At 42.4% G+C, this 11,567-nt stretch overlaps 1 protein-coding gene across 2 annotated transcripts; it reads left to right on the plus strand.

Annotated features, from left to right (window-relative positions):
- The first annotated feature begins 474 nt into the window (after positions 1-474).
- On the plus strand, positions 475-10,909 carry dync2li1 (dynein, cytoplasmic 2, light intermediate chain 1). 2 transcript variants are annotated; one of them, XM_083774792.1, is made up of 13 exons: positions 475-496; positions 579-697; positions 853-887; positions 1,384-1,453; positions 1,823-1,911; positions 2,821-3,019; positions 4,081-4,149; positions 5,419-5,496; positions 5,632-5,711; positions 6,093-6,163; positions 7,054-7,151; positions 8,032-8,124; positions 10,381-10,909. In XM_083774792.1, exons 2-13 carry the CDS (start codon positions 680-682, stop codon positions 10,441-10,443), a joined length of 963 nt encoding a protein of 320 aa, XP_083630918.1. In that variant the 5' UTR covers positions 475-496; positions 579-679; the 3' UTR covers positions 10,444-10,909. The 2 variants fall into 2 exon arrangements, with proteins under 2 accessions (XP_083630918.1, XP_083630917.1); XM_083774791.1 differs by having other exon boundaries at positions 481-496; positions 574-697.
- The last annotated feature ends 658 nt before the right edge of the window (positions 10,910-11,567 follow it).

Here is an 11,567-nt window from a genome sequence, read left to right on the forward strand (position 1 = left end):
GCACTACTTGACCTTTAAGTCCTTATATTATAAGGACTTAAAGGTCAAGTAGTGCTGGTCAGTGGTCACACACACACACACAGTGAGTCTGTACCCTTGCCTTGCATCAATGTTATTCGAAGATTACCGGTATATTGTAATTACATTTTGCCAAAATAACTAATGTTCACATTGTCAACTTTCACCAATAAGTGTTCATCCCTTTTCTTTCCCAAAAATGCCCCTCAAAATGTCCATAGAACATTGTGGAAAAACAGTTTTGTAAATATTTGCAACAATCCTGTACATTTCAGTATAATCTCGACTGTCTACTGTCATGTAGATACAGACGCACCTCAACTCCAGTCCACAAGGCGGCGAAGTCGTGAACCGTCCGCTATGAATGAAGCAAGCTACCATAGTACCTATACGTCATCAGCCTGCGGCGGCGTTGCCTAGGCAACGTTTATTTTGGTTTTTTCGATGATGAGAGAATAGCTGGAATGCCAAAGCTAAGGTAAGATTCTCGGACACAATTATTTTGTTCAGTGGTAGTTTCGGAATATTAAACTAAATATCTTTCTCGCACTTCAGCACAGACACGTTATGGGAGCTGGCCGCCGCTGAGGTGCACACCAGGGAGAATGGATCCAGAGAGGAAGACGGAGGAGAACCTGTTAGCGAGAGGACCGTGTTCCTGATGGGGAGTAAGGCTGGGGTAGGATAACAACTACATGCTGTATATTACATCATGGAGATGGTAAACACACATACAGTGTATTAATCTGTACCTCGATCTCAATCATGCCTTACACATCACACTCACATTGACCATTTTTCTAATGGAAGCACACACTTTCTTCCCCTTTCCAGGGTAAAACCTCCATTCTCCTCAGGTGTCTTGAGAGGTGAGTGCAGGGAAGGATGGACCAAATTTAGTCCAGATCATGGCACGCATTTGTATGAAGGTTTCTGGTATGTGATATATCTTGACTACAACTAGTAGAACAAGGTTTTGAGGGGGTATAATTTAAAGATGAGACAGGTGTCACAAGAAACTATTGTGTTTTGAGGTAACACAGACAGTCTCCTTCCTGGCTATGCATACATGTTTAAAGTACTTAACGATTTAAGCCCTATATTATACTTTGACTATCTAAGCTGTTATTTTTGAAACATTAAAAAAGTTGTGAAAATGTTGCCCAAAATAGGAACGCCAGGGTAAACTTGACATTATCACAGGTGCTCTGGTGGCGCAGTGGTAAAGTAACTGCCCACCACCGCAGACGGTTCAAATCCACACAGCCTGACCGGCACATTCAGCTTGATAGCGACTGTCAACAATTGAGCAGTTGAGACGGCTACTCTGTGTCTTTCCTTCACCTTTCTTTTTTCTATATTCAGAGATGAACCGTCGAAGCCTACCCTTGCACTGGAATACACTTTCGGAAGACGGGCTCGAGGACACAACACAGTAAGTTATTCCAAAACATGATCTTCAACCATGCATAGAATACTATGGAGGAGGACCTAGCGTTTCAGCTAGTTATGATGAGATCCCCATCTAGTGGGTCCGTCACATGATGTGGATTTTGTGTGCTTATATATCTCGTTAGCCGCCTGGTAAACCATCCCGGTGAACAGTACACCCCTTCTTCAGTGGAGTACAACACATGGTCATTCTCAATATTTACTGTCTATATTCTTAATTCATTCTCTATTATCTCTTGTTTATAGATATTATGTGGAACACATAGCTTGGTGGGGAAATGTAGCACAACTGCACATCAATGAGCACACCTTTGTTTAATAGTCTCACAGCAAGGTGGTCTCTGTCTTTCAGCCCAAAGATATAGCCCACATTTGGGAGCTGGGAGGGGGCACATCCCTTTCAGACCTGGTCCAGATCCCCATCTCAACAAATAATATCAGGTAGACCACAAGCACACTCTCTCGTGTCCTGATGACTATACTGCTATATACTGACTATACTGCTATATACTGCTATTTTAAGAGTAATACACACTACAAGATGAGATAGTCCATGATGTGTTGTGTTGTGTGTAAAATTGATGCGTTTGTGTGCACTCTATAGTGTAACATTGTTTATATTATATCGGTAAGCCCCTTCGTATAACTGTAAACTCGCCGCTGGGATAAATCTTTCTATTAAAGCACGTCTTTCTGGAGACCAACCCGGAAGCTACTCCCACAATATTGTTTTCCTGAGAAAACACAATCATCTCTATAAAGATATTATGCATGCTTTTATCAGATAAAAAAAATGTGCCTGTGTTTAACACGATGTTATTAAATTATACAGCGCATTTAAAGAATTTCTTCTGACAGCTTTATGTTGGAAAAAAGTAGATTTTTGTTGTAGGCTTCTTGGGAGTTTTAGTTGTGAGCAGAGTGTGCAGGGTCTGATCCCGGGCTGGAAATGAGGCAGTATATTGTGCAGTGGTGGAACCGGAACGTTTACTGGAGTATTTCCAATGTTCAATATGTTTATTTCTACTCCATTACATCTCAGAGGGCAATATTGTAACTACAAGTATTTGAAATCTTGAGTTACTTGTTACTTTGTAGAGTATAATTTAAAACATGCATTAACCACTTCATCCCTATTTATAGGCCAAATAGTGATCTACAAGCTCAGACCACGTTGCGATGCCACGCGTTGTGAGCTTGTGCTATTGATACTGTATTGGTACTTTAAGTATAGCATCTCAGTACCTCTTCCACCACTGGTATTGTGCAACATCCCTGAGAGGGGACGGTGTGACAACTTTGGGTTTATTCTACTACTACAGTACAAGTCCATTTCCCTGTGTTTCCCAGGACATTGTCAGTCATTCTAATCCTGGACCTGTCTAAGCCCAATGCCCTGTGGGCCACCGCTGAAAGGCTGCTGCTAGAGGCACAAACCCAGGTGCAGAAGTCCTTCTCCCAGGTGCAGCGAGTAGGAAAGGCCCAGGGCGGAGGCAAGCAGCAGGCCTCTGTCCAGCCAGCAGCACGTGTCTTACCCAAAGACTATCCGGTAAGACCTCAGCTCTTCATGGATTCATTTGATTTGATTTGATTGCTAGACTCCATCACCAAGAACATAGCCATACATAAATAATACGTCATTTGAAAGGCTAAAATACAAGTACATTCATTAATTGCATTTAGCTTAAAGCCCCCACTATCAATTTCAATAACATGTTTCCACAGCAGCATACAACATATCCACATAGTTCCGTTGTGCATGAACAAACGAGGATATGTGGTCACATTTCCACCAGCCAAGTGTTTGGAATAATTCACCCTTATTGGGTGAATGTTCTATTTGCACAGTTCTACTGTGTTATGAAACATATCCTGTGAGCTTTGTTATGATTGCACAAACTATTTCTTATTCATAGTGTGATTTGTGTTATGTTTTTGCCTTCATAGTGCTCCCTAGTGGTCAATTGGAAAATCTTTCCACAATTTGTGTGATCATTGGCCCGAAGGGTGACTTTTGTGCATTTATTTATGCTGAGCCTTGCCCTATTGAAGTTCATCGGTCAGTATCTTCTGAATGAAATAAGATAACAACAACAACTGTACAGTTTTGATCAGGTCCACAGAAAATAAGGTTAGCAGTCAGACACGGTTCAGGGAATGTCAAAAATGTGTCACACTGAATCATGAAGGCAAATCCTTGAGTCATTCACCATCCCCCCCATTTCCCCTCACTGTATATGTATCTTTTCCCTTTTTGCTTCCTATATTATGAATTCCTGTTCTGTTCTTTAACTACATAGAAGTGTCTATTTGTATGTCTCTAAATGTTTTGATGAATTGAACAATGTGGACCCTGTTGTAAACAAGTGTAATGCTTAATTGGGTCGTCCACTCACAGTTAACAGTCTTTGTATTGAGTTTGTGCTTGAAATGTACTGTAATTCTACAAACTGTTAATACATTTATCAATCAATCAATCAAAAACCAGTCATACCACTATGTCAGTTATTCAACAATACATGAGTATCAAGATAGTCTAGGTCTAGGATCTAGGATGACACTGAGAATGCTTGTATGTTGTTGACTAGTGCATTGTGACTCCATCCACAGGACAGAGAACTGATCAACCCCTTCCCCGTTCCTCTGCTCATCATCGGCAGCAAATATGACATCTTTCAGGTGGGCTACACACTGTGGACTCTACACTCATTCTCCACTTCACTTATTGCACATTTTCACTCAGTTTGTTTTCATAAGAAATCGAGATGGGAAATACCACTTCATCATCACATAGTAGGGATGGGGCGATATGAAAGTTACATGTCACGATTAGTGTGGCAAAATTAATTTAGATTAACGATATAGTAATCAAAAACTTAAAATGCCACTTTTGTTAACCACTTGAACCCTCGGCATCCCTATTCTGGGGGAATACCAGAAATAGCTGACGCAACGCGTTGTGAGCTTTTAGAATAGAAGTAGACCATGCTATTTTTAGCAAATCTATTTGTGTAGAGTGAAATAACAGCGTTCCAAATGTGCTCTTTACAGGTGCATTTTATCAAGTATAGAGTGGTTACGAAAAAAGAAAAGAAGAAGCGCTTTGTGGGTCCTTTGTGTAGAAAACTCTCTTTGGAGAGGGTTTCAATAATACAGCACACGAGTTCTTTAAAAGTTCTATACCTTTGAGTAAAGATCAATGTGGAAGGTGGCAAACTTTAAAGAGGATCCAAGGCAGCTCTGTGCAGTTGAGGTATAATAAAAATCCTTTATTTCATTAGATTAAAAAGAACGCGTTTCGGCCTGCATGGGCCTTTATCAGGGTCAACTAGAGGCTGCATGGTTAACCAGGCTAGGGTAAAATGGTACTGAATTCGCAGCACAACAAAAGTAATGAAGGATTGTTATTGTCCCGTCACACGGTGGTCATTTTGTGCTTACTTCACACTCACTTAGCCTTTTGGGCCATGAGTTTGTCTTTGGAACTACTTGACCCGAGGCTGGGTTGGCGAAAGGGCCTTTCTGTGTTGCATGTTTGCATGTTCTCCCCGTGTCCCCTAGGGTAGGTACCCTCACAAAAAACATGCAGTAATACTGGTCTCTAAACTGCCTTCCCCTGGCCAGCCGGGGCGCCTGATGGAGGGGAAAGGAACTGGTTGGAATAACGTGTTCCTTCCACGCGCTACGTCCAACCAGGGAAACTCCCCCCTGTCAGGTGTAAAGGAGCAACTTGGACACTCAGGCAAGAAGGAAGCATGAGTTCAAGTCCGTTGCTCTCCCCTTGTCCCCCATATATGGGGACTAGGTTGGCGAAGGGTGTGTACTAGAGCCCAGGATCACATTAGATAATTGACACAGGGGTGAAAAATGGGTTACAAAATCATGGGATAAACATTTAAAAAAAATAACTACTTGACGATGCTGACACATTTTCTATCTTGTTTGCAGGAATCTGACTCGGAGAAGAGGAAAGTGGTCAGTAAGACCTTGCGCTTTCTCGCCCACTACTACGCAGCATCTCTAATAGTGAGTGTGTTCATTTGCATATAAAACATCCAACGTTGAGCACCTCTTCTGTCAATTATGACAATGCAAATGGCTTCCGCTTATCAACGTACACTCCAGTCACTCCAGTCTTGTCTCCTCTTGTCTTTTCTTTAGTTCACCAGCATCAAGTCAGAGACCCTGATGTCTAAAACCAAGACCTTCTTCTCCCACCTGGCCTTTGGTCAAGAAAGAGGGTACGAGGATCATAACTCACATACTCGCAAGAAAGAAAAAACTTGATAAAGGCAAAGCTAACAAAAATGTAAAATGTGACTGTGTATAGAGAGAGTAGACTTTTGACCCCTCTCACCTGTCACCTGTGGGGAGTCGGGAACATGGACCCAAACAATGTCATGTTGACCTCACACTTACCTAGCCTTACCAAATATCCTCGTTAAATGTCACTTTTTGATATTCCCAGCTTTGTCTGTTTGTACCACAGAAATTATTTGATTGGCTGAGCACGGAATGTGATGATGATGTATGATGATAAGAGCGCCCCTCACTTGACTTGGGTTTTCATGTTTTCAACCATACTGAGCTGTGTGTGTGTTTCTGTGTGTTTGTTTTATCAGTAAGGTTGTGTCATGTGACACCAGCAAGCCTCTCATCATACCTGCCGGTTCCGACTCTCTCAGCCAGATAGGTGAGCAACAGTGTCTCCCTGTGGCCAAAGTTAGCACTGCAGCTCCTGTGAGTCTATACTTACTTACTTAGGCCCGTCGCTCCCAGTGGAGCATAGGCCATCAACGACTCTTCTCCATCCAACACGGTTTTGGGCTTTCCTTTCCGCCTCTCCCCAGCTCACTGTGTGAGTCTATAGGTGTGTTCAAACACAGTGGCCCCTTTACCACCTGGGTTGAACCGATTCCGTTCTTTTTTTTTCCTGCCTAATTTTGTACCAAATTAGTTGGTTCAGATTGATTCGGAACTGGAACCAAAAAATACTACTTCTTGCCCTGAAGTGGGTAACCAAAGTGGGCATGTCACTATTCAGGTTGGTATTATAATTTATAATACTAATAACTTTAATTTATATAGTCCTTTCAAGAAACCCAAGGACGCTTTATGATTCACAAAAACAAACAAACAAACAAACTAATTGCCAAAAGCATGAGTAAACACATGTCTCTTCAGTGCAGACTTGAAAGAGTCCAATGTTTGCATCTGGCGAATCTCCAAGGGAGAGAGTTCCAAAGAGCAGTGGCTGCCATATAGAAAGCTCTATCGCAGAGGGTCCGCTTTTTGCCGTGATGGATGGTGAGGAACTCGGGTTCCGCTGAGGGGTTTAGTCCTTGAGGAGGTCTGACAGATACCGTGGGGCTAGGCTAGGGCATGGAGAGCTTTGTAGGTGAGGAGGAGCAGTTTGTACATGATGCAGAAGTGATGTACAGTAGAGTAGACCATCATAAAGAATAAAGAACGGAACCAGTTCTAGAACCAACGTTATTTTTGGCGGAAAAGGGCCCTGACTGTCATGAAATTGGAAAACACTTAACTATATGAATTCAAGGTGACGTGTTGTTCTACTACCAGGTTCTCCACCTAGCAGCGATGTGGACATTACATCTCTGCACGCCAGAAACCCACTGGACCTCTGGAAGAAGGTCTATGAGCATGTCTTCCCCCCGGAGGTGAGTCAGCACAGCACCCCACCTGACGGCCGGGAGCAGTAGATGTTTAGCTTCACACTGTGGAGACGAGACTGAATTCAGGTGGTTTTCCAAATCTGCAGATGTATGATGTCTCATAGACATGAAAAAAATGTTCAAGTAAAGGTCATAAGATGTCCAACTTCCATGTTCACAACCACTGTTCTAAGGCAGTGGTTCCCAAAGTGGGGCCCGGGGACCCCCAGGGGTACCTGAGGGAGTTCCAGGGGGGACCCAGCTAAATGATAATTTGGAACCAAATGGACCCTTATGGGTCTGTAACTCAGAGAGTGTACACTCTCTGAGTTAAATTAGCATTGATTTTACAATATAAATTGGGGGTCCCAGAGATAGAAATGCTATTAAATAGGGTTCCATAGAATATAATGCATGTCAAACTGGGGGTCCTTGAAATTAAACGGGTTGAAAACCAAGTAGAGCCGTCAAAGTCAATCTGGGGGTACTTGACATGAAAAAGTTTGGGAACCACTGTTCTAAGGGACCCAGTGGGTCAGAATAATGTAACTGTTGTTTGAGCAGTGGGTACGACCCGTAGGAACGAGGCATCACCAAATGAATAGCATGATTTTACAGTCACACTTTCGGATCATTTGTTCATCTTGCTCCCGGTGTGCTCACCTTTGTAACCAGCACATATTCATAACAAACAACTACGTTACAAAGGGCCCTCATAGATTGATTACTTCCTCTTCCGTGTTAGAACACAGACTGTTATAATACATCCTATACATTTATTTCAATGTCTAATCTTTAATCTATATCGGTGTGACTAATGCACATTCCAACAATAGCTCCTGAAAGCGAGTGAATGATCTGTGTGTTTCTGTTGCCGTGTGTCCAGAGCACCGGTGCACGCCTGGAGCTGAAGGATCCAGCCAAGGACTCTCAGTACATAGAGCCACAGATTGATGCCATGAGGGCACAGAAAGACCAGGTAAATCAATACAGGTCACTGACTGTGTGCTGCATTGACAAGGATATGAACACAGCACTGTAAAAGGGAAACTATGATATAAACGTATATAAACTAAAGATGAATTGTCGGCATGTAATTGGCTCACAAACGGACTGGCATTTCATTGATTAAGAAGTTACTTTACATTTATTTAATGGCCCAATGACCTCACATTGACTCATAGGTTTAGAAAAATAAAGGGATACGACAAAAGAACCGATTAGCACACTGCTGGCAACGGAATTTTCCCTGTAAGGTCTATCTAAGTTGTCTTCCCTGCATGTCATCTGACTTGTTATGAGAGCGCTGTCCCATAGTAACCCTTTGTCCTGCATGTAGTGAAGGCCTGTTTATGGTATGATTTTTAATGGGCGGTGATATAACTCAGGGCCTTGAACCAAGGCAAAATCTCTCCCTTTCTGTATCTGCCATATCTACTGTATGTGTCTGGAAGGCTCCCTGGCACACAGTTACCTTTTCCCATCGTACAAACTCATCGTACTTGAGGTTATCAGTCTCTGACTCTCACCTACTGCTCATACTGTACTGTGGAGTGAAGGGCTAAAGGTTTATGCCAATTCTAATATAGAGAATAAGGCTTGCACAGACCTGAACACATGTCTAGAATACAGTAACTTGCAAATTGGTATCTTCTACCTGCCCAGGCTGCCCTTAGCTCCCAATAGAACGTCATGGCGAAGCGAACTTTTGGCACATTTCAGGCGTTGACACTAAGAGTTGCCCACCTGCCCCTGGCAGGTAAATAAAACTTTCGGGGCAATTGGAGTTTGCTTTCAGGTTGCCCGACAGCCAGGGCGAGTGCTCGTTTGAGAGGGGACGCAACCGTCTATAAATACAACACATTTCAGATCAGAAACCTCAATAAAAAGCAAGGCTTTCGCACACCTACAGGCGACGGGTGCGTAGGAGGGGGTACGGTGCCCAACAATGAAAAAGGAACAAACACCCGCACACTGTCTTCAAATGCAGTGACCAACTTTTAATAGGGAAACCGCAACGTTTCGGCCTATGCGGCCTTCATCAGGCTATCTTTATCAGAAACCTCGAATCAATGTAAGGTTGAGCAAATTGTCTTGCTCAATGTGCTAACAAGTGACATAAGGTGAATACTAGTTTTATACTTGCTGTGCATTGGGTCATTTGGGGAAACAAACGAGGTGCCCTGCCAGGCCTTTAATGCCCCAGTATACATGTTGGATTAATATTTGACTGTCCTGCTTTAGATAGAGCCGACACCTTGGACCAATATACATTTTATTGGCGTTGAATAATAAATACGATGTTTTGCGCCACTGACCTAGTACATGTGACTAACTTTACATTTGTTTGTCCAGGTCAAACCTTGTTTATAATGATAGTGACTGACAATGTTGGACATGGTGATGTATTGATTAGATTATGCAGCTACATCATATAATTCCCAATAATTCTCTTAAGGGCAGGAACCCCTTTTGGTGTTAGCATTATGTTATGCTTTAGCTATTGAAAAATAGCAGATCTACAAGCTCATAGCGCGCCACCGAGTGGCGCTCTACGAGCTTGTAGGTCTGCTATTTTTGAGAAATCAAAGAACGACTGACATAGAAACATAGCTTTTTCAGAAAACTGTCAGGATGTAGAAGACATTTTTTTAATCTGATCTCAGGTCAAAATGGGTTAAACCCCCCTTTCTGCCCAATTTAGTCATTATGCCAATGAATTCCTCCCCACACACGGACACTGACTGACACACTTGGTTGTCAGTCGCTGCTGTCGTATCCTACTGACTCACCTGCCAGTGAGGAGCCTCCACCGGGAGGACGTAGGGCCTTCGTCCTACTCCTCCGGCCCAACACTTCCTCCCTGCTGACGGGTATCCAGAGCATGTGCAATGACCAATTCCATCCTCCGCGCCCGGCGGACCGGTTGAGACCGGTGTCTTCCCTTTAACCTGTTATTTAACTCTTTAAAAAAAAAATCTTACAACTCTCGTTCTAAAAAAATGGAACAAATCTATGTTAGCCTGTGCTGAACTATTGCTACTGCAATTCAGAGTCAGATTCCAGTCCTCTAATTCAAATAAAACCACAGGTTTATGATTGAATTTGTCCCTTTTACCTCAAATGTTTTCTACTTGATGTATTTTTGTCTTGTGTTTAAAGGTCTCTCTCTCTCTCTCTCTCTCTCTCTCTCTCTCTCTCTCTCTCTCTCTCTCTCTCTCTCTCTCTCTCTCAGGAACTGGAGCAGTATAAGAGGGATGCAGCCAAGTCATGGAAAGGACTGGAACTTGAGAGCTAACAATTAAATCTGCTTTATTATTGTTCACATTTACACTGTCCCGGTCATTCTTAAAATGTATAGAAATGTATATTACAAATATTGTTGAACATGTACCACTACCAAGTCATTTGTAGGTAAATTCCTGTTACAATCTACTTTTATATTATATCATATCATAATATGCAACTCATTCCAAATTAATGGTTGTATGGGTTTACACTCAACTTTTCCATCCAAGGATTTCCCAGACTGTGGCTTTTGGACTAAACTGACGGTGATTTGTATTATTATTAACCACGAGTCACAGAAATTAAGGTAGTTTATCAATTAACTTGATCTCATGGTTATCTCAATTATGCCCTGTAAAAGTAAGGAAATGTAACCTCACGTCACCAGACTTTACGCCTAGGAGGAAAGCCTGGTCTGTGTTCCTAAATGGCCTGTGTGATCCGGTCTAGATGTGGTTTAGACCGGATAAAAAAAAAAAAAAATCTTTGTTTTGGTCCCCCCGCCCCTAAACACAGACCAGGCTTTCCACCCCCGTTTGTTTTTAGTCTCGCCAGTCGCTACGAGTTGGAATAAAAGATGTTTATACCAAACAAACTATTCCAAGAAGGTCTTAAAGAAACTTGTCGGATTCATAGGCCACATCAATGCATTTATTGGGTATAGGCCCTAAAATGATGATGCAGGGAATTATTTTGGGTAATTCTGAATACGGTTTGGGGGTTCTGGCCTGATGACTACAAACTAGAATACAACATGACGTAAGTTTATCACCTGCTTCCGACCAGATCATGAACCCCAAATTCTTTGCCTCCTAGGCTATAGGGTTGAGTGCAAACATTGTTTGTGAAATAGAATGTTACTGACCTTTTTGTTAATAAAAATCTCTAAATCAGCTGCAGCATCTTAAATATTATTACCAAGGTGAGTAACCTACCAGTCTGTCAAGGATAACATTTGGATAGATTATTCTGATTCACAATAGTGCAGTGATATTCAAACTATTCAAATCAAATTAAGGTTAGGGTTCATTTAATCCAGGGGTCCTCAACCTGTGGGCCGCGACCCACTCTAATATTAAGGTTATTTTTGCAGTCAGTTTGTATTGGGGGTGGGGGGGCCGGGGCAAGGGGTCG

This window comes from Protomyctophum parallelum (assembly GCF_964188405.1).
Source record: "Protomyctophum parallelum genome assembly, chromosome: 10".
Taxonomy (NCBI): domain Eukaryota; kingdom Metazoa; phylum Chordata; class Actinopteri; order Myctophiformes; family Myctophidae; genus Protomyctophum; species Protomyctophum parallelum.